Source organism: Sturnus vulgaris, chromosome 1 (genome assembly GCF_052056855.1).
Source record: "Sturnus vulgaris isolate bStuVul1 chromosome 1, bStuVul1.hap1, whole genome shotgun sequence".
In the NCBI taxonomy this organism is placed as follows: Eukaryota; Metazoa; Chordata; class Aves; order Passeriformes; family Sturnidae; genus Sturnus; species Sturnus vulgaris.
In genome coordinates this window covers 34994690-35017951 of record NC_142243.1, presented here as the reverse complement: position 1 = coordinate 35017951, position 23262 = coordinate 34994690, and the positions used below count along the sequence as shown (strand labels likewise).

The 23262-nt window shown below is 41.5% G+C and overlaps 1 protein-coding gene and 1 long non-coding RNA gene across 3 annotated transcripts in view; both read left to right on the top strand.

Annotated features, from left to right (window-relative positions):
- Positions 1-5436, top strand: part of LOC148225143 (uncharacterized) — a 113444-nt gene extending 108008 nt beyond the window's left edge. Inside the window, exon 4 of the long non-coding RNA XR_015803236.1 lies at positions 573-5436. This is a non-coding gene — a long non-coding RNA (uncharacterized LOC148225143). The remainder of the gene's footprint in view (positions 1-572) is intronic.
- A 6094-nt stretch (positions 5437-11530) lies between these two features.
- ANKRD28 (ankyrin repeat domain 28) overlaps positions 11531-23262 on the top strand; it is a 119488-nt gene continuing 107756 nt past the window's right edge. The window contains exon 1 of one of the 2 annotated variants that reach the window (XM_014893877.2): positions 11531-11605. In XM_014893877.2, coding sequence (XP_014749363.2) covers positions 11579-11605 — 27 coding nt within the window. In that variant the 5' untranslated portion in view covers positions 11531-11578. The remainder of the gene's footprint in view (positions 11606-23262) is intronic. The other variant, XM_014893874.2, reaches the window with a different exon arrangement.

Sequence of the window (23262 nt, the reverse complement as noted above, 5' to 3'; positions counted from 1 at the left end):
ACTATGGCAACACTTGCTGAGAGCTCCAACCTGTACTTGGATCTTGCTCAAGTTTCAAGGATGTCCCAGCTCTTACTCCAGCCAGTCTTTCACTGCAACATAAAGTTGTCAGGATTCCACTCTTCTTTCTTTTTCTTTTTTTTACCCCAGATGTGCTAGAAAGTGGGTGTACTCCTTCAGGATGATTTTGTACTGGAAGGGTAGTGCAAGGATGCTGAAGATGTTTGACAAACCTGACTTGTACTTATTTTTTTTTAAGCATGTCAGTTGTTAGGTAAATACAACAATTTTTTAAAACATTATATTATCTATATATACATATACACATTATATATCCTTATATATGGGCTATGCAGATTTAACATCATAAAAATATGTGTATTATGCAATAAGGCATAGTGAAATTATGAAAAAATATGTTTCTGCTTGTGTCACAGTATGTCTACCTGCAGCTGTGCAGAACCTGTGAGACCTGATGGCTGCCAGCCCCCCTGCCCAGCTAAGGACACTGGCAACCTACTGACAGCTTACAAGGACAGAAGCTAATCCAGTGCTGACTTTTGCTTCCACAGGTAGGAACCCAGGTTCTCATTCTGGAGGGCAACTGTGACATCCTTCTGGAGAAAGGTCTCCAACACCAGATCCCTGCCATTCAATTACCCAAGAATTTCAGGGATCTGTCCTGAAGTCTTGGGGCTTAGTGGCTACAGGATCCCATCTAGACTTGTCATGTGCTACAGATGAAGAGAGATAGGATAGTAATGGAGAGCCACTAGTGTTTTAGATAGTCCTGTGTCTCTTACCATCCCAAGTTAATTTACCCCTTCCCATACCCTGACCATGCTATTAAATTATTGGAATACTATGTTTTCAAATTAATGGGTTTGTGTTTTTTCCTTAACCCGAAGAGGATTAGAACACTGAGTGTAAATGTTAAATATAATCACAGAAAAGACCACAGGTGCCTTTAAACTGTCTTTGGGACACAGAGAAGAAAATTGTTTTCTGCATTTTCTTCCTTAGACCGCTGTGGGAGACAGCAAAGAAAGCATCACATATTTCTTTTGATGTATCATAGAGAGTAAGCTGTGGGGTGCTGTAAAGCACTGTGAAATGCAAATATATTTTGGGAAGGATGATTAGATTTAATAAGGGTATTTAAAAACAGCACTAAATATGTCAGTGGGAATACAAATAGAATAGTTCTGTTATTTTTAAATTAAACTGATATAAGTATTTACATTTCTTTTTAATTTTTTTCCTTTTAGAAGAAAGGAAAGAAAAATCTAGGTTTACATTACAAAAGGGACAGTGAGGATTTCCCTGTTGCTCTCCAGAGTTTTCTTAAGCCTAATATTTTGAATCAATGAGTTGAACAGAAACAGGATAGCTGTGGATCACAAATGAGGAGCTGGATATATATGGAATTGATGAGGTGATTAATATCACTTTCCTGTACTTTTCAAAGAAAATCTGTTGTGTCCTGCACAGAAGTGTCTGTTTCGATGGGAATAGTCACCATCTATCCCACAGCTTCTTTACACAGTGTCAGCAGGAAAAAAAAATTACAGTTTCTATCTATGATAGTCATTAAAAATCACATTTAACAAGGAACAAAGGGCTCTAGGTCGAGCTGTGAATGTCCAGAGACATCCAAGCCTTGCTAACACGATGTGCTTTCATATATGCAGTTGGCAGCAGCCTGTGGAAGCAGTTCCATGACTCCCACCCCTCTGTCCCAGCCCTGTGCTGTCCTTGACCATGCTTAGCAGGATTATTTCTGTGACTGTGCAATGAGCTGGCTCAGTGGACAGGTCTTAGTTAAAGATCATACAAGAAAAATAAAAAAAGAAAAAAAAATAGAAAGAAAAAAGTTATTTTTCAGTCTGGCTGCCCAGGTGGCAGAAGCAGGTTCTTGGCAGTGCATTCAGGGATGCTCACATCCCTAGGTTCTTGCAGCAGCTTCTGTGAAACCACAGTCTCACTGCAAAACTCCTCTGCTGAGGAATAGGAAAGAGTGAGGGGTGTGTTGTTAGCTCACTTTATCCACGCCAGTGTTTCCTGACACGGAGGAGCACCAATCTGGTTCAGGGGAGCTGGAAAAGGGATTGTGTGATAATGGAAATGATGGTAGTGCCAGCCCCAAGCATTCAGAAATCCTGAGCTGCGCTGACAGAAGTCATAAGGTCTTTAAAAATAAGAAAGATAGTATTTCTTTTAGTTCTTGCTGCAGTCTTAACCTTTCGGGTACACGAGATACTGAATGCACATCTTAGACTTTTCAGAGGGACTAGATTGATACAATCACAAACCAAGATTTGCATACTGCTCAGAAAATATAACCAGCCTTTTCTTGGTGGCTCTTTATCTACCGAGCATACCTGACACTTATGTATCAGAAACTGAATCTGACCCTGATTATTTAATCAAAACTTACCAGGTTGTTCTGGTGGCCACGTGCTGCCTGGAGCTGGCCAGCTCCGGGTGAGCAGTGATGTCCCTGAGCTGCAGACACCTGCAGGCACCCAGTGCTGGTGGCTCCTGGGCCACTGACCTGCTGGTGTGCCACACACACCATTTTGGGTCACGTCCTCATCCAGAGCCTGCCAAGTAAGCTGTCATCAGGAAATACTTTTCCCCGCACTCTGCTGATTTAATTTGGCAAATCCTCTGAAGATCAAAACCTCCCATGAACCAGTAAAAGTTTCAGGTTATGTATATCTCCTCTTGGGTATATGGGTGATCAGAGAATGCCCATATACATTATTTATTATGCAGCTGAAGTGTTTTGACAGAGTCGGAAAATCAGGAGACAGTTCCAGCTCAGCACTGCTGACGGTCCAAGAGAAATCCCAAGAATTATTACATTGGGTAAAAATCTGCAGATCAGCACATGCAGACCTGCCAATACATACACACAGATCTATATCTTACATTGAGATATGCACTTTTTTACTACCATAAATTTATGTGCCAACTTTCTTCTTCCCTCTCCTCCAATGTGTCCCCATACTGCTTGGCCTCATGCAGGCCTGTCCAAAAGCCTGATAAAATAAAACAAACACTGATTTCAGGTGGATGAATATGTGATTCCCAGCCAAAACCACTTTGCCTTGCACAGTACTTCTGTTTTGCATTGTGAGTCATTACATGTACCTGTGAACAATGGGCAAAGTAGTCATAGCCTGTTTAAAGCAGCATCTGGCCACATCAGTACAGAGGGAATCACTGGGTTCCCATGGTGGGAGGGCAGTGGTGCAGTGACCTCAGCCCCAAAGATGTAAATATCTGTACCAGATATGAGGAGGAGTTTGTGCTGGATTTCTCCATAGGGGAGAAGCAAAGATAGCAGATACTAAAAGGACTTTTGAGCTACATTTTATTTGTATTTTTTTTGGCACAAAGAGAAGCACAATTCTGGCCAGTCTCCACAAGTGAACTATTAATAATGTCTAACAGCAGATACATCATGCAGTGGAGCTGATCCATTGCTCTCCCCAGATGCAGTGGCTGACACTGGCAGTTCTGGGTGGCTGGAGAAGGTGCAATGCAGGCTGCAGCAACTTGGCTTCCTTTTCTGCTGCCAGAGATCCGTGGACTAAGGACTCTTTTTGTCCTATAATGCTCTGATGGACATACTATTTTCTGGAAGTGTTAAAAGTATAGCCAGATTCATTCACCTTAACTTCACTGGTTGGCTCCCAACAAAAATGTCTCAGACCCCTGAAATCCACCTGGTGCTCAGCAGCTCTGACCTTTGGCTGGGCACTGCCGTAGCCACAACTTCTTCCATACAAACACCAGCAGGAGGGACCCTCAGAAGCCTGCTCTGCCCCCATTCAGGCACTCCTGCCGCTTTGCCATGGCTGTTGGCAGTCGTGCAGCCTTGCCTGTGGCTTTTCTACTGAAAACCAATCCAGCCACGGCCTCAGCCCATCACCACTGCTGCGAGTGCCAGACGGGTCCGGTTACCCGGGAGCTGACACAGCCACCGCTCCTGCCTCGTCCCTGCATCCTGCACCACCTGCCTCAGGCTTGCAGGGCATGACCTCTGGGACAGAAAGTGCATTTTTTCTACCGAAACAGCGTCTTTGCAGCTGAAAGGGTCTTGCTTTGATGCTTACAGAACTTAGTGGAAGAAATGAACAGCAGGAAATCTTAGCTGGAACAGTTATGTAAATAGTAATAACACCAATAAAAACTTCCACATTCAGCCAAATGCCTGCTCTAAGTGACAGCAGTAAGGAAATATATGTATTTAAAAAACATACAAGTGTGGGTGGGTGTGTCTGAGCTATAGTGCAGGGAGGACTTATCCTTGGACCCATGGCAGGTCTAACAGTGATTCTCATCCTCTATTCCTATTTCGGAGGGCACTCAAAACCAACTGTGATGGTAACACAGTACCATTATGCCGGACATAATTCTCAGAAACATAATAAATAAATTTCAGATTATTTTACAGAATTGGAAAACCTGCAATTTAGAAACATAACTACACAGTGTGTGCAGCACTTTCAATACATGTTCACTTTCCAGTTCATTTACTAATGGGTATGTGGGCAAATGCAAAGTCTTTCCCTAAATCAACACTGTATTGCACAGACCAGTTGCCTGTACAGAACCATTGCCAAATATGTTACATGGAACTTTTCCAGGATTTCTCTTAAATTTTGCTATTTCAGTGTATGTAAATTTAAATTCACCTCATGGCAATGTAGTACTCTACAGTCAGTACTTTAGGGAATATTTGGTGTTAATGTCTTCAGTAAAAGAGCTTTAATTACCTTCATCCCAGTGTTGGCTGATGTGGAGGTTATTCTCTTCACTTTTTCAAGAAAAGTATCATACTTTGCTATTTAGAAAATGAAAACGGTGGTTATTCAGCATGCCCTACAAGTTAAGAAACTCAGGCTGAGCCAGGTAAGGAGGGAGAACAGACCACCAGTACAGATTCTGAGCAGAAAACACACCATATGCAGCTTGATGGAGCTCGGGGCTCAATCTTTGCACCTGCTAAAGAAAGAAATCCCCACTGATTCCAGTGCTGTAGTGGCAGACCCAACTATCAAAGAGCTGAAACGCCTTTCTGATTTCATTTGTTGTGGCATATGTTCTAGGGGAGGGCAGCAGGAGCAAGTTATCAAATCCTAATTAATAACAAAGTTGGAGGTATTTTAATGCATTTCCTCTGTGCATGTCAACTGTCAGGACCAAAGCAGCTCCAAAATCAGTACTAATGAAAAATCTCAGACTAAAACATCCATATATTAGGTTCTCTAACTGCTGCAACTGACAACAGTACTAACCAGTACCTGTATGACTCCATTTCGTTTTAATATTTTATACAAATGGAAATCCTTTAGCATGAGAATGAAGACAACATCATGAAAACAGGAATAAAGTTGTCTATTAAGATGCAAAGATAAATGCAAACTGTTTGCTTCATTTTCTCTTCTTTGAGTTACAAATTTCTTGCTGTCATGAAAAACCTTTTCATCTTTCCTGAAATTCATCACTGTGGCACTGGGTTGACAAATGTATTCATCACAGTAGTGTATTTCCCAGAGATTCCTGTCTTCTGCCTCAAGCACTTTATTCCTTTAGATGATAAAAGTATTTTTCTGAGAAGAGTTTATATACATAGCTATGTGGCTGTAGGCTCACGCACATCATCAAAGTATTCCAAAAAATTGTATTTCCAAGAAAAAAAATCAGCTTTAAGGATGGATATTCTTTATGACAGAATATTATTTCTACAATGGCTGTGCAGTGATCATCTTTCCACTGTGTTTGGACAGTGAAATGCTCTCTGCTGTAGCAATTAAGGAGCACGCAAGTGTATTTTATGAACTTTAAAGTTTCATTGGAGGTTCTCAGTGTGTGACAATGCAGCTACATTACTACATTTGGATGTGTAATAGCCATTTACATAAGATGGCATCAGGCAACACATTATTACTAGGTAAGAATAGCTACTGCATTTTGGTTTATATAGCTGTCCTGAGGGGAACGAGAGCTGAGAAAGTTGATTATTACTGCAGCAACCGTGATATTGGAAACATAAGCTTTTCTTCATCTTCACTTTTCCTTATACACACTGTTCCCTTTTTAATGGCACCTACTCCCAGAGTATTGGGTGTGAAAGGGGAACTTGTGAAAGCAGAACTCCAACTTGTCCTTCTTTCTGACTCACATTGTATTACATGTAGCTAATTTTCAGAGACCTTATTTCCACTAGAATTTGGCTAGTGGAAAAATGTCTTTTCCCTTGTTTCCCTACTCCCACCCTGGTGACCACTTCAGTGCTTTATAGCCAAATATATAAACTATTTACTGGAATCATTTTCCCACAATTGAAAACAATCCAGTCTGAAAGCAAAAACCAGAGGACATAGTTAATAAGGGATCTCCATCTTATCAGGAAAGGAAATTTATGTATGCAGAACTCCTCTAAACAGGCAGTTGGTTGCAATATTAGAATTATATCATCAGAAAGTAAGGGGTTTGGATGCCCAGGAATTTCTCAATCCTCTATTTTGCTTCTCAGATCCTCTATTTTGCTACTCACATGAGTAGCATTTCCATTTTAATACTTTCACTACTTCCACTTAATATTTTGCTACAGAACTTGTTGCATTTCGACAAAATATCCCTGTGTAGCAGGTGAAACCTCCCAACAAGACTTTTATGGTGCATAAAGCTTTCAGCTAGCCAAGGTGACTGACCAGAACTCATTCCCTCTCATTGGGCTTAGGTGCTTCACGGTGGGTGTTAGTTTTTGAAGAACTGGCCAAGCCAGAAAAAGTAATCTGCAAAATCACATCCCACTGGAGTTTCCAGTTAGTCAATACTGTCCACTCTGATTTATAAAGAGCCTGAAAAAAGAAACAAAACATCTTGAGGCATTTGGTTATTTATATAAACAAAGCAGAGTATTTTGTTGAATAAATAAAATGTAAGTAAAATATTCTATTTTGTTTATATAAAGAAATATGCAACAAAATAGTCTATAAACACTAATTCAAGGTAGGTTGATTTGAGAATGTATAAGGGTGCTGATGCTGCGTTTTAAGGAGTCACCTTGGGGTGGGCTAATAGCAGAAAATATGTTAATTATGTTTTTCTTTCTCTTTCCATGTCTCAGGTAATTTTAAAGATACAATTTATTTCTTTAATGTTTATTATATTCATTTTGGTTTGACAGCTATTCAGAACTAATAGTTTTTTAAGATCTCATTCCCTAAAGCATACAACTTCTTTTCATATGCTTGGACAGTTTGGGGACATTTAAAAAAAAATTATAAGAAGATTTCGGATAAAATTCTCCTCAGTGTCAACCCAGATGACAGGGTCCTTGTATCTTTCCTATGATTCTTTGAGACCCTATCCTGTTGAAGGAGATAAATTATTTAATTTCTGGTGAAAAAAAGTTGCAAGAAGAAATGTGAACAAGATTTCTAATACACAATTCCAGATAAAATTGCTACCTTTGTAAAAGCCTCCTTTGTACCCCCTTTTTACCAATATTTCTGTATATTTTTTACCAGTAATACTGTAAAATAGGCAGCATAAGGACACACCAAACATCTTGCAAACTTCCTGCAACATTTTTTCCAATCAAAATGTGAGTGATGTCATTTCTTGCATTGCTACCTAATTCTATATATTCTTAATTTTCTGGTTTCTGGTTTCTCTCACTTCTACTTGAATTTTCCTTAGAATACAGCACTGATAGGAACTTAGAGCTGTTTTGCTGTCCCCTGTTCCTTGCTGATTGTTCAAAGAACACTCACATTTTCCCTACCCTCCTCTGGATATTAAATTTGTTCTTTAAATAAGCAGGGCACAGGAGTTCTCTCTCCTCCTGTCTGCACCAGACAGGGACAAAATTGGTCAAATGAGCCACCATAAGCATAATGGCGCTTTAGAAGTGCCAATTGATGATATTTGATTGATGAAGACATTTTGATACTTAATATATTTCCACTACAATTAGTAACTATGAACAGCCAACAATTCAAAATGCAATCTCTCGGACAGAACTACAAAACCCTAACTGGTTTCGATTTTGATGGATAAAATGTGTCACAGAATGTGTAAAAATCTTTATGATGATGCTTCCAGCATACCATTATAAAATGAGTATGGTTTCCATCTAGCTCCTCAGTAGTGCTGATTCAGGGCCATAAAGAGAAATGTATCTCTCTGTTGGAAACTATAACATTTCTATTGATTTCAGACACCTTGTATTCTGCACAGAAATAAAATTAGCCCTGCTTTAATTTAGGAGTACAGGGAAGTGTTTGGAGGAGAGCAGTGGCAATGAAGACTCCTAGATTCTATTCCTAGCCACAGCAGTGACTCATGCCATGACCTTGTGTAAGCCTGTTGACCTCTGTGCCTGTTTACCCACATTGAACAATGAAAAAAGAATGAATACCTACTTCACTGGGGTCGAAGCCCTCAGTCAGAAAGAGCCAAATACACAGGCATTCCTGGCAAAGTAAATAAATCATGAGGATGTTTCAGATGAGCTCAAAAAACATCTCCAGTATGAGGTTTCTGTGGTCTCTTCAACTCGATCCAGTTATGTATTTCAGTGCAGCACACACGGTCCTATCTTTAAAACACTGGGTAGTGTTACGTGCTGTGGGATAAGTTACAGCATGAAGATTTAATATTAACATTAATGGGAGCTGTGCAGTTAAAGCCTATGGCTCTCTGCTGAAAGTGTGCCTTCAGGAGAGCCAGGCTGCTAATAATTTACAAATTGTCTAATTAAAAAGCGTTGTGGTAATGTCTAACTTCTGCAGACGTATCTTCTCAACACTATCAGAAATGCTGTGGCTTTTGGTGTGTTTGTATGTCAATATTCAGACTTGTGTGAAATATTCTGTGAATGTTCCTACAGGATGCTTGGACAGTGACCTACTCTTTAACAAAACATTTAAAAGCGCTCGTTTCCTTGCAGCACTGTTACATCTGAGGTTTCATTTCTGTTCTATTTCTATAACTCTGCAGTCAAATACTGTATTTTGTGGGACACTAGAAGATCAGACAGTACTGATATTGGTGATTTCTCATTTTTTGTTTCAGTTCTAATGACCTTTTGGGCTGTTTTTCACAGAATAAGGCAGTAATTTATATTGTGACTTGAGTAAAAATATCCACATGCAACTGATTGGTAGCAGGAAAACAGCACACAGAAAATCCCCCACCTTCATGCATGCAAGCTATCTCAACAACCTCTCATGCTTAAATTGAAACAGACAGATATCTCCAAGATCCGTATTTTTACTTCATTTTACCACTTAAGCGTTTTCATGCTGTAGAATCTTATAACCCAAAGAGGAAAAAAAAAAGATCTGTTGGTTGACGACACATTTCAGTGCAGAGGGTACAGCCAGCAGGCCTGTCCCTGGCTGTATCCTGAGTACTGGACCAAGGAGCTGGAAAACCAATAACATAAAGATTTGCCTTCCCTCACTGAAGCAGTACCTGGCTCCAATCTGCACGAGGTGCTCCTGAGACAGGTGAGACATTTTCATGCAGGGCAAACTGTCTATATAAATTGCTCGAAATAGCAGGTGAGCTGAAAATAGATGTTTTTCTGAATAACTCCATAAACTGATAAGCTTCATAGGGGGAAGAAGACTTTAACAGCTCCCAGACATTCTTTTTACTTTGAAAAGGAGCAGTCTAATTTGGGGACAGACAAAGGCAATGCTTCCTGATGTCATTTGTTCCTTCACTGACTGCAGTGATAAAATTATCTCTATTTTCCACAACCATTGGTCTCTCTACCACATTGCTGTCACAGTCCTCAACTGCTTTGCATAGAGTCAAAATCTACCTGCTTCATATTGGCAATTTACAAAATACTCTATTCACAAACAAACAACAACAAAAAAACCCCATGGGTACACAAATAATAAATTAGAGGGCTATTTGAAATGCATTAAAACATTTACTTATCAGCATTTCTGGACATATCCAGATGTCAAAACCACTCATTTAGAAAGTGTAGCAATGTTGATTTTTTTTCCCCTTTGCCTGGTAAAATCGGACTACAATTCTTAACTGGTTAAATAAAATAGACCAAACACATTCCATCAGATCACTGATATTCAAAGCTAACTAACATATCTGCCTCAGCTAGCACCTATAGAAAACCCTTCTTTTCTCATGTTACCAGTCTCCAAAATAACATGTCCACGTGCCAGGCTCCTACTGGAAGCAATAAAAAGCACATGAGCAAGGGCAAAACCACACAAACAAATGTTCACACAGAATATACTTGTTGCTTTATTAAACACTCATTTTTCTTAGGTTAATAATAAAATCTAAGTAGATTTAACTGTATGTGGAGCATTAAGAAGTCACAGTCTATTTTGAAGCTACAAGAAAATCAAGAAACTTGAAACATTCACATGAGCATTGTCTGTAGCAATATGCAATTCTAAAAAGCTTTAGTCTCTCCAGTCTGCTATCTCTTTTTTTGGAGGGGAAATGAAAATTCAGGAGAAAATAACTCTTCCCAATCATAGTTACTATGCTGGGCTGGCATTATTTTATGGAAAGAAGCACAGTCTAATTTCAGGGTTACATGCGTCACTTCTTGTTCCTTTCACAAGAGGTTTTCAAGTCCGACCTATGTCCTACCTATCCTGTCACTTTGTGCTTGATGTACAGCATACAGTAAACCTGTAAATTATGTCAAAATACAGTATCAGAACGTTGCAGGTGACATCTCCGCTGGCCCTCTGCCAAAAGAGGTGAACACTGAATAAATACATTGCTAAACCATCTTTCCCTTTTCCGAATTAACTATCTTGTGTATTGTATTTGTACATGTCTGCTCCGTTTGGCACTTTGTCAGAGTGCCTCTCTCTGTGTTTATCTGGCCTGTTGACACTCCCCAGCACGATGCCACTCCAGCTCTCCTTCCTTCTTTCCCCTTGGATCAGGAACTCAGAGCTGCCTTTGGTGCCGGAGGAATCCCGCCTCGGGCCAAGCCGCCTGTACCGGTAATCCCCTTCCCGGGGTTTTTCGCTCCGAGCCGCCGAGGCCGTGCCAGGGAAAAGCAGACCGAGTGCCAGGGGAAAGTAGAGCAATTCCCAAGGGCCGCGCTGCTCCCGGGCCGTGCCCGCTCCTGCTCCTCTCCCACGTGCCCACCCCACGTTATCGCCCCGTGCCGGGCCCGCCGCGCCCCACCCGCCAATCAGCGCCGCTCTTACTCTGCCCCGCCTCCCGAGGGCCAATCAGCACCACCCTTACTCTGTCCCGCCTCCCGAGGGCCAATCAGCGAAGCCCTTAGTGGTGCGGGCGAGCGGGCCGGTTCATTCAGGAAGCTGCTGGGGAGCGCGAGCGGCGGGGCGGGGCCGAGGGGGCGGGGCTCCGGGAGGCCGCCCCCAGCGGGGCAGGGCGCGCGGCCCCGGCGGGCGGTGGCGGGCCTGGGGGGCGTGGCCGGGGGCGCGGCCGGCGCGCGGGCGGTGGCGGTGGCGGGGGGGGCGTGGCCGCGCGGCGCGCGGAGCCGGGAGTCGTTGGCGGGCGGAGGCGGCGGCGCGCGCTCGCCATGGTGTTCCTGAAACTCCGCGAGCAGGTGGGTATTCCCGAGCTTCCCTTCCCTTCCCTTCTCCTCCCCTCCCGGTGCCGCCGGGCGCGCCCTCCGCTGCCGCGGGGTGCCGTGCGTGCGCGGGTGACAGGCGGTGGGCAGCGGGAGGCAGCATGGCTGCTGCTGCCGCCGCCGCCGGGGTCCGGGCTGGGTGGGAGGCGCCATGTGCGCCCGGTGCCGGCGCCGGTGCCCCCGCGGGGCGGGCGGGGGCCGCCGTCCCTTGCAGGTACCGATCCGAACAGGTGGGCTCCGCAGCCCGCCCGTCCCTCGCCTCCGCTCGCCGGCGGGTCCCTGCTGAGCCCCCGCCCCGGAGCGAAAGGGATGCCCGGGAGGTGTGATGGGGGTGGGTCTGAGGGCTCCCCCTGGGCCAGCCCTGCCCCGCGCCTGTTCTGGGAAGGGCAGGGTGTCTGCCCGGGAGTACCCGGGCCTGGGAGACTGGCCGGTGTGAGGGAATCGACCTGGAGACTGCCGGCGGGAGGCGGCGTGCCCGGGAGATGGAGCTGGCGGCGCTCCCCCGGACCCAGACCCGGCCCTTGCCCTGCGCAGTTTCACGTGCCCGGGAGCCGCCTGCTCGTCCCTCCACCTTTCCCTTCCAGGCCTTTAAAATCTTTTGTTCGGCCGCCGTGTCTTTCGCCTCCCGCGGTTTTGACAGACCTTCCCCGAGCCCGCGCTCCCCTCCTGAAAGCGAAGGAGGTTCTTGGTGCCTTCAGTGGGTTGTTGCTCTCGTCGCATCACACCCTTCTTTGTCTGCCAGCCTCTTCGGTTTCCATCCAGCTGGTGAAAAATACTTGTCTTCGCTGCTCTGTCCTTTCCTGGTGTCTCCCCTGTCCTACCTATTGTCTCCGGTGCGGTATCAGGATACAAAGGTGGGAGGGTCTGCGCTGCCAGTTTGCCGCCTATGAAAAGGTGTTTCGTAGGAATGGTGTTTTCATGTGTATGAGACCAAATTCCGTGTAAAAAGCCTGATACATCCTGCTGTGGGTCTCCTTGTTACTCTTCCTTAAAGATAACCAACTGTAACACTCGAAGACCCCACCCCCTTCCAAAAAACAACCAAAAAAAAAGCCCCGCGGAGAAAAAGCCTGTAGAAACTTGGGGGTGGTTAGGCTGCTGGTATCCTGTGTCTGTTTGTTATGCTGATCGGTATCAGCCCATCCTTACCTGCGAGCCCTTTCATTAGTTACGTACACATCTGCGTTTTCACACCTAAGGTTGCATGATCCCTCGGGATTTTGTTCTAAGGAACATTTGTTGATACCGGGCTGGGATCTCTTATGTCCTGCTATGTTGTATGTAAACTTTGTGAAGTCTCATGATGTTTTAGAACTTCATCTATGAATCAGCAACAACTGTGGATCCGACATACACTTAGTGTCCTTTGAGTTAGGTTTCCTTTCAGGATTTGTTGCTGTTCTTCTATGGGAGACTTCTCACAGAAATAAGCACTTGTTCATCTCTTCTATGAAATAAGCTCTTCTGTTAAAACCAAGAACTACAACCCTTCTGCAAGTAATCATTGTAAAATAGTCAGCAAAAAACCCATTATCAATATGTTACCATGAAAGTACTGTATTTCAGAACTTTCCTTCTGGGGAGGATCCTGCTATTGACAGATGTTGAACTGAAGTATTGGACTGTGTTGGACCATTGGTTTGACAGAGAAATGCATGTGAGGCTTTCAGCTTCTGTCATAATGCAAGTTTTAATCCAGGAGAAGTACAAGGTGGATTTTTTAGAGGCTTTCACATTTGTAAAGGTGAATTAATACACTGGGAATTGAAGTATTCTTTCACATAAAGGAGAGGGTGCTAGGGAAGGGATGGAGGAAAGGAAGGGAATGCTGGTTTTGGACAGTCTTTTGTAGAGGGAGTGATTTTTAGCAGCAGCTGCATTGCTGCTGCTAGTGTCAGTTGCTTGACAAATCAGTTATTTCAAACTGAATTCTGTTACAACTGTGTAAGAATGCCAGAAAGTCATGAGGAGTGATGTTAAGATGAAATCGCTCAGCTTTGGTAGTTAGAGAGCATTCCTGCAGGTCAGTGTTGCAGTGTGCTGCAGGATGTCTTGCCTTGAGGACAGGATGCTGTGCTGAGTGTGGCACCACCTGCTCTTTATGAAAACCAGCCTGTGGTACTGTATGGGGGCAGAGGTGCTCCTCTTCCGGACTTCATGAAACATGCTTCTTGTTTGCTTGAACCGTATGCTTTGCTCTGTAGTGTTTGGTTAGAGTAAAGTAAGCTGCCTTGTGTATTTGTAGTCCTTACAGTGACTCTTCAGCAGTGGCTGTGCTTCACAGGGAAGTGCAAAGGCTGCTCTGTTTGTACTGTTCAGCTGGTATGAAGAAGAGAAGTGATTTGCTAGTTTTTTTCTTCATCTGTCAGATGAATAACTTTCTGAAACAAATTTTTTACTAAATAAAGTATTACTTAAATGTAATTATCAAGATGGTTTTTCCAAATTCAGCATGAACTTGTTGATTTTATTCTTTGATAACGTAGACGGGCTCTGCATTAAATGTCAGAATTATGCTGGGGACAGGCAGACTTATGCCATACAGGAAGCTTAGTGTTTTCTTGCCCTTGCATAGTTTTTCAAGTTACTGCAAGCTAGTGTAAAAGCAGTGCTTGGGAAGTTACAACGAGGTGAGAAATTCTACTCTAAGGCTCTTAGTTGAGCTCAGAGGGTGAAATCCCAGTTCCGCTTGCTTGATTTAATTTACTTAGTGCCTGATAAACAAAACTTTGATCCTGCAGATGCTTAATGTGTTTGTGAAGCTCAAATATTTGTTTGTCTATGGAGGCTGATTTGACACGTTTAACCTTCAGAATACAGGTTTTCCGTGCACTGAGAAAAGTAGGCCTTTCCTTGGGTTCAACAAGCAGCCAGCCAGTACATTATCTATAAATTTGTGTTGCTGCTTGAGCTTTATTGCTTTGCCATCCTACCAGGTAGGAATATATTTCAAAGTTTTGACATAATTGAGGGTGTATACTCCACTTTCAGAAATGACTTATGTTTGCTTTCAAAGTACATCAGGTATCAAAAAAACTCATAAGCCATGTTTGCAAAAATTGCATTTAAAGCTAAATTGAGCTCTGTTGGGCAAAGCTGATACCTGTAATGCTCAATAGTGAACTGTAACTCAGGTATAGAAAAACAATCATTCAAGTGTCAAATTAGAAGCTGTGGATTGTTCTCATTGCTCTTGGGTTTTTGTGCAGTGTTTTGCAGGTGTTAATAACAAAGGAAGCAAATTGCAAATTCTGAATGTTTAACTATTCAAGGTAGAGATGAAAAATATGATAAATGTACATTATAATTGAGGAGGTATTGGCTCTTAAGTTTGTTTGCTTTTGTATTGCCTTCATATATTGGTGCTTGTATACCAGGTTCTTCTAGATGATAATGCTTCCTTAACTACAAAAATGCTGAGTGAGACAAAGCCTAGAAAAGTTTGTTTCTCCCTGAAATGCTGTGTTACATTGCTGTAAGAAACTGCACTGACAGTCCAGTTTAGATCAAGGGTAACTAATGTTTTATCACAAAATGGGGTGGGGTTTTTGTTTGTTTGGTTGGTTTTGGTTTTTTCCCCCTTTTTAGGGGAGTGTGTGGAAGGGAAGGTATGGGGTGGGGGGGGAAAAGAAAGGAGTAACTTGCTTGTGGGTATCCATAGTGTTATGCCTTGGTCTCCTGTGTCAAAGCCCTCTCACCTCTGCATAGCTAACTGTGAAAGGCTAAGTATCTTCTGGGTTTTTTGTTATGCAGTCATAGTTTCTAGGTACATTAACTGTTTCCCAGAAGAGATAAATTCTTACTTTAAGAGGTTGTGAGTTAGTCTCTCTTCCACCTAAGAGGTAATTGACAGCTTAGATTTTCTTAGTGTGTAGGTGAAATCTGGATTGCCCAACAGCCCAGGGATTTTTTCCTTTTCTGTTGCAAGCCTGAGCTGCATATGTGCCTACAGGTCATCTTTTAGGCTCACATAAGCCTGCATCTCAGCAGAGTTTTGTTGAAAGGCGTGAAACTAATCAAAACTAGCTTGTTTTTTTTTCTTTAGTTTTGCAGCTATATAACTATTTCTGTCAGCACTCATTGGATGCAGTGTCATTGTATTTGGTAAAGCTTTATTTTTTTTTCTTTCAGTGCATCATAGTTTTTAATATTATGCATTTCCCATTTTCTCAGAATCTTAAATGTGTAATAGGAAGATGTCTTAGGGCTAATAATGATGGGCATTTGAAAAGACTTTGCATGGGATTTTCCTGTATGACTGTTAGACTTGCTTGAGGCAGTGCATTTATTTCCAGAAGTCAGATATGAGTGGTAAGGATCTAAGTAGGAACAACTACATGAGGATATTAGAATGACCACTTATCTTTAAAGTCCTTGAAGAGTGAGAGCGCTGACTTCTTTATTGCCCATTTATATCTTTCTCTTAGCTAAGATGGATCGTGTTCAATTGGCAGTTAAACAAATGTTTGCAGTGTCATAGTGAACGCTCTGAATGCCGCTATGGTTGCTATTTTCATTACTGCCAGTATTAGACTTCATTCTTTTAGAATTCATTCCAAGAATAAATGTCCCAACTAGTTCCTTGTTACACTAAGAGGAGGAATGGTCTCCTGTGGTGATGAAAAGGAGCTGCTGCTGTTCGATGAGGGAGGGATATGGTGGAAATGGAATAATGTGGTATTGCTCTACAAATCCTGTTCAGATGTAGACTAATGAGATGTGTGTTTTATTTTTGACTTCTTTAGTAGAAGTTACTTTAAAGTTACTCTTCTTTTAAAAAACCCAGTAATTTCTTTCGTGAATCTTGTAACGGCTAAGAACCAACTCTTTGTACTCTGTTGTCCACCATATGTTCTTCCTAAAATTTGCATCTAATCATTTCAAACCGTATACAAGAAAATTAAATTAAGAAATTGTAGCTCTTACCAAGACACCTACAGTCTTACTGTTAGTTCTGTTGTTCCCAGGCTAAGAACTTACATGTGCTGAGAAGATAAGTTTCTTTAGCTGATGAAGAACTCTGAGTAACCTGAACTCTGTTTATCTTGTTATATACAGTAATTACCAGCCCTTCCATTAGAACGTGTTGAGAGAACCTGGTTCTACCACGTGTTCGTTTGGGGGGATCAGATTGCCCCATGATAACTTGGGAACTTTTGACTTGTGAACAAGCAGTTCTACTCAGTCAAGAAAATAAATCTTTTGAAAGAAGAAGGAAAAAAAAGGTGGGGGAGAAACAAAGCAAGCCTTGATTCTGCAGTCAGATCCTTAAGGCAGATCCTGTTAACTCAGCAGCCTTCTGTGGGGATATAAAGGTCTATTCATGTAGATAGCATCGAAGGTTTCTGACCATTATTTCGATGGAGGCAAGTATCAGGGGAAGAATGAGGCAAATGTGCAAGTCTCTATGAAGAAGTGGCTTCTTTAGCACCCACAAGAAAAGACCATTCCTGTAGGAAACTAGTAGCTGTTGAGACTCTGAACTAGCAGTCTGCTATCTGACATGGATTGTTATTTTCCCAGATTCCTATGGTTGTTGCAACCAACTGAAATGGGTTGTGAAATATTACTGAAATTAAGTATATTTGCTATTATGTACTTCATATTCTCTGCCTCATCTTTTGTCAGCAAGCTTGTTTCTCATTTGCCATACCTGATATTTTTCTCTAATCAGCTGGGCCTTCCTGAGGTCAAACTAGTATCTGGTGATTTGTTTTCGTGCTCCTGCCAACTTTTCACTTTGTTCTTACCTCTATTCCTTACTCCTATTTCTGGAAATTGAGTGGGAGACTTGTTGCCTTAGTTACAGTGACTAACTGTTTCAAAGTTATTTATAATATTTGTGTTTAAATAACCTGTATCGCAGTACTAATCACAGAACATTTCACATCAATAAAAAAGTAAACAAAGCAGTACATCACTGGGAGAATGCTTACTGTGCTGATTTTTGGGAGGTGTGTTTTCCTTTCATTGTTGGGGGTGGAGGACAAGTTCTAATCTGCCATTTGAAGATGAAACTGAAATAAGGTGTCTTGATGTTATCCTTTGTACAAATGAGAAAAGAATCCTAATGTTTAAGCTCCAGAATATCAGGGAATGTTACTCTTTCCTTAGTAGACATTAGCACTCTCCCCAGGGAGTGGCAATATACCAGTTTAAGTCTGTTGATTCAGTTGTGATTCTGTGAGGAATTACACAGCACTGACCCATTTCAGCACAGAAACCAGAGTGAATGTAAGAGTGGTGGGACTGAGTAGTTGTGACAGAAGGGAAGATGAGACTTGTAGCCAGCTGTGTGGGTGCAGAGAGATAAGAAGGAAGCACCAGCAGTGATATGCAAATAAAAGAGGGACAAAATAGCTGGTTTGTAGCATTCTTGTAGATTAGGAAACTGCTTGTTAGTTGAAGCTAATGACTTACCTGATGACTTCCCTTAAATAATGAGGTGCTCTTTACTATGAATTAAATGTACTCTTGAGATTTCCATTGTTTATCTCTACAGTAATGTATGTATGTGAATTGAATGAACAGTATTATGTAGGTAGATTGTTTTCTACATGAATAAAGTCTACCTGTTTAGGGCAGCCTGAGAACAAATATTTTTCTCAGTAAGTTACTGAAATGGTATATAAATTGGAGAAGTATGAAGCAGAGGTCTGCCTATTCTAATGCTTGGGATCTGGTAAAAGAAAAAGAAAAAAACAACTTAAGCTTATGTTGTTAAACTTCATAACTAAATTTACAGGGATGGAGGTGAAAGTGTTTATAAGTTATTGTAATTGACTCATATTAGAACTTCCTGAATGTTCAGGTGTTGTAGGTAACTGCATGCTTACATGACTTAAGTCTAATTCTGACTGTGTCTTGAACTGTTGTGAAGTCATCCTAAGTGTTTAATGTTTCTATATTCTCAGACAATGAACTTCACTTAATGGCCTTTCTAATTCAAGATGATGAACATTTGCCTATAAGTCATTCCTGGTCATTTGCAGTCATGCAATTATACTTAAGATCCACTCTCTGTGCTGAAGTTCTGTACCTGCTTCCATCTGGTGCAGAGAAGAAAGCATGAATACATCTAGATTTTTTTTTTTTTTTTTTTTTTTTTACTTTGCCAAAGTGGAGATACAGCACTTCCTTAATGAAGGAAGAGAAGGGAGCACAAGCAAGAACAGTCAGGACAGAATGAAAATGAAATTTCATTTTGTTAAAGCATTGAGACCAAAATAAGCCTTTTTTAGAGCTTACAGAACTTCTAGCAGTCATGAAGAATCCATGTTTTGTTTCAACATTTTGCTGTTTGTCCTTGTTTTTGATTTTATTTTGGTAGCTTCATCTATGCTGGTCCCCTTGACAAAGGAGGAAGTTGAACTTTCCATCAGGAACCTTGTCATCAAGTAGCAGGCAACATAATGGAGCAGAGATCTATCCTGCTCATAGATGAAGGAGCTGCCTGTGTCATAGACAGCTCACCTGTGGGCAGTGAAAAACATTTTCAGGAAGTTCTGTAGTTATTTATGTACTAACATAATCTATAACTAATAAATAATTAAGTAATTTAAATCTGCCACTGAAGACTAAGTTTTGTACCATGTTTGGGGTAATTCGTATTCTCTCCTTCCCGGTCCCATCTTCAGGTCATCTGCTTCTTCTGTCAGGCTCACGAGAGTGGGCAGGTAATCTATGCAAGTCCTTTTCTTCATCTCAAGCCCTTGATGTGTCTTTCCTGCCTCAGATCTCTGTGTCGTGTCTGCTAACATTTCATTCACTCACCAGTGTGTCCCCACAAAATATTGTTGGTAGGTTAAAATGAAGGATATAAAATCAGGAAAGGAAGGAAAACAAAATGCTAACATTGTTTTTCTGGTTACATTATTACACATCGTTTCAAATTAGTTGAATGTCCCAAGTCATGATAGAAGGATGCTTCAGAAGCAGCATGTTAATGGTATTCTCCACCCCTGTCGCTTTTTAACTGCAGAGTTTTGTTCCATTCTTGCTGTGTTTGCTAAAACATGAGGATCGATAGAAAGAGGTCTAATGCTTAATACTGTGTTGCTGTGCAGACTCTGCCAAATCAGAGCCGTGTAATGGCACTGCCTGATGGCTTTTATTTCCTTTGCTCCTTGTCCCAGTTCCAGGAGCTGTATTTTGTTTTATAGCTCTGCTGTATCTACTACCTCTTCTATTTTTTAACAGTCCTCTTTCGTTCTGGGGGATAATTTTCAGTATTAAAGAGTACTTGTAGAAGAACATTTTCTCTTCTTGTTTCTTTCACTTGCAAGGCTGCAAAGGCAATTATTGACCTGCAGCAGTACCGATCCTGTAGTAACCAGCCAGCTCACCCACTTTTCTTCTACCCACTGATATTGTTTGCAGTTTCTTTCCATCCATAAGTACAGGAACATTTAAAGTTTATTATCTAACACTACATAAATTACAGAATGGTAGATCTTTTAAAATAAAACCTTTCAAGTAAAGAATATTTTATGACTTGTCCATAGACATTTCTCTATTTTTTACCATAAGTTTAGCAAGTTATTATTGCTGCAATCAGGGATGTAAATAGTTAAGTTAATCTACTCCATAAGAAACAGAGCTCAGGAGAGTTCTTTGAATGTTTTCATAATGAGAGTGAAAAGGAAAGGTGAAGAGAGGATTTATAAAACACCAGAGAGAACCAGGAGGATAGGAATGGTTAGGATATCACAGCTTGTCAGCAGCAGTGGATAGCAATGCTCCTCTGATGAACTTCAAGTTTCATAGTCAAGGATCATCCAAAAACCAACAGGTATCCAGCTACCCTGTGGAGCTGTGTTTGCAATGACTTGAAGATATTGATTCATTTTTCTACCCACTGCACCTTTTTACAGCACAGGAAGGGGATTTTCACAGCATCTACAATCTCAAACTAACATTGTGAATAATACACGGAAGAGGATGCCTCCTGCTGTTTTTCTACACCCAGAGATGTAAAAAATGTTTTTGGATCAAGTATATCAAATTTGTTATTTTGGAAGGGCAAATATAGCTGCATGCTGCCATGTCTTTTATCTCTGAAAGGACTTTGACTCTGTACATCATGAATTTGCTTCTTTTTTTTTTTTTAACTCTCAACATCTAGCAAGCCATAATTGTTTAAAAAATGTGATTTTTTTACAGCATGCATTTGAACAGATTATTTATAGGGTTTTCATACCTGACGGTTGGTAAATTTTCTGTAATATTCTGCATGTGTCAAAACTGCTTTCATAATCATTTAAGTATTAAATTTACTGCATATGTAATTCAAGAATAATTACTACAAGTGCCATGGTTCATGAGTCTGTGTCCACAAGTATTAGAAGAATTTTGCAGAAAAATTGCCATGACTGCTAAAAAACTGTTGATTGTATGTTTGCATTTTAGCCTTGTTGTCATCTGGAAGGCTCTCCTTTGCTGTTGCAGTGGCTGTACAAAATACCCCACACATGTAGGGTATCACACTGGTTTCCTGTCTCGACATCCCACCCCTTCCATGGGGGAGCAGCCAGATATATTTCCTTCTATAAAGCTCTCAGCTGGAACTTACATAAGCCAAGGAAACAGTATCTGTCTGAAGGAGGGGAGGGACAGCAATGCCAGCGGTGCTGTGGAGACTGGCAGGGAAGCTCAGCTCCATATCCCTGGAAGTTTGCCACACCAGTATTAGCAGTGCTGTCCTCCGTGTTGATTGGAGGTGTTGCAGAGTTGTTTGGGAACTGTCATTCTGGAGTAAGTTCTTTAGAAAAGTAGCTCTTTGCCTCCACAATGGCCACAAGCACAAATGAAAGCTGTGGGCTGGAAGCTTGATCTGGTGGCAGCAGTCAGCGACAGTGAACAGAACCCAAAGACAGGATGAATGTGCCTGCAGAAAAGATATCAGAAGTGTCTGCTGGAGCTCAGGCCTTCCATGTTGTGGCAACCCTTATTACCTCTACTGACATACAAGTGTTGTAGATGTTTCCAGAAAAGCCCTGGTGTTTGTTTTTGGGTTTTTTTACATATATATAGTCATGCATATATGATTGTCTTATGCACTAGTGCTTCTTTTATGATGCCTGACACTGATGCCTTGTTTTGGGGAAAAGTAACCTATAAAAGTAGGGTGGATAATTGAAGAAAAGAGGAGGAATTGTTGGAATTACATCATTTGACCTCAAGGTTTCGTGACATGCTCTTGTGTGGAGTGCGGTGACATGCAGCCTGCCTGGGAAGTGCTGTGTTGTCACAGGATGCCTGTTCAGAATGCTAAGTTCTTACTTTTCCCTGTGTGGCATGGCTGCAGAAGTGAGGTGGCAACTTCTTTGGTGTATATTTGCACTGTCTTGATTTTTTCACTAGATAAGAAACAATGAAAATTACTTGTAACAAGCAAAGTTAAATACTGACATTAACTGACAGAAACATTAGGATATGTCTTTTTATGTAATTCTGTTTTTCTTTTAAGAGGTTAATTAACAGCCAAAACTATGTTAATTATATGACTTGGATAGTGTCTACAACAGTGAAGGCCAACATTTTCAGCTGACAGATAGGAGAAGGAAATACAGATACATGAACTACTGAATGCAAATATATTTCTGGTGTAGGGTAGGACTGTGTGTGTGAGAAATGGAATACATTGCCTGAATCAACCCGTGAAACAGGTAAACTTTCATGAGGGGTTAGAATTCAGTAACTTTGGGATGAAGTTTAATGTGCTTCTCCTTGGGTTTTTTATTTTTTCATTTGCAAGGCTTCTAACAATAATCGTTGAAACTCACTGGCTTCTAATCTCCTGCCTAAGGCCGTGGTTTGATATTAGGTGGTAGCTGAGCTTAAGCAGTCTCTCATTGTTTTCTTCTGCAAAGTAGTGAAAAGGGAGGGGAAAGGCAAATTATTTAGGTTAGCATAGGACTGTGAAGTTGTTCCTTGAAAGTTTTCTAAAGTAGGAAGTAGAAAGGAGTGTTTTGGATCAGATAAACTTACCCTACTGTCTATCTTCGTGTCAGAAGTCCTGTAATCACAGATGGTGTGTCTTATGTGAGTGTCCTTTGGTTTGGGGGCTGGAGGTGAGTGGAGAAACTTGAGCGTAGTCTGCCTTGAACCTTTCTCTCTGAGTAACTTCCATGCTGCTGGTCTTAAACTTCTTAGAATGCGTTTTGAAACTCAACAACAGGCTTGATTTTCTTGTCTGGTTGTTGATTGTTCTGGGGTTTGAGTGTGGTTGTGAATTCCTCTTTAAATCTGAAAGAACCCAGGGTCTTCAAAAGCCTGCTTCTCATTATAATACACCATGTTGACTTACATTGGCTGAAAACTTTGAAAGAAGAAAAGTTGCACTGTTTACCACATGTGCTGCCTGTCAGGATCCTCAGCTTTTTCCCATCTCCAATCTGACAACAGCGTGACAGTTTTCCTGCAGCATTTTAAAGTTGCTTTTTCTCCCTCTTAGGACATGCTCCACCAGTCAGTTTTGCAACTGGAGCTCTGAAAGTGGCACCAAAAAAGACTTTCTCTTGCCTTCCATCTCTTCTCAGGAGGTTACAGTGAAAGTATAAGACCATGTTCAGGTAGTTCAGTTACCTGAAAATCATATGCCAAAAGCAGTGTGAACTTCCTGCAGCCTTTTC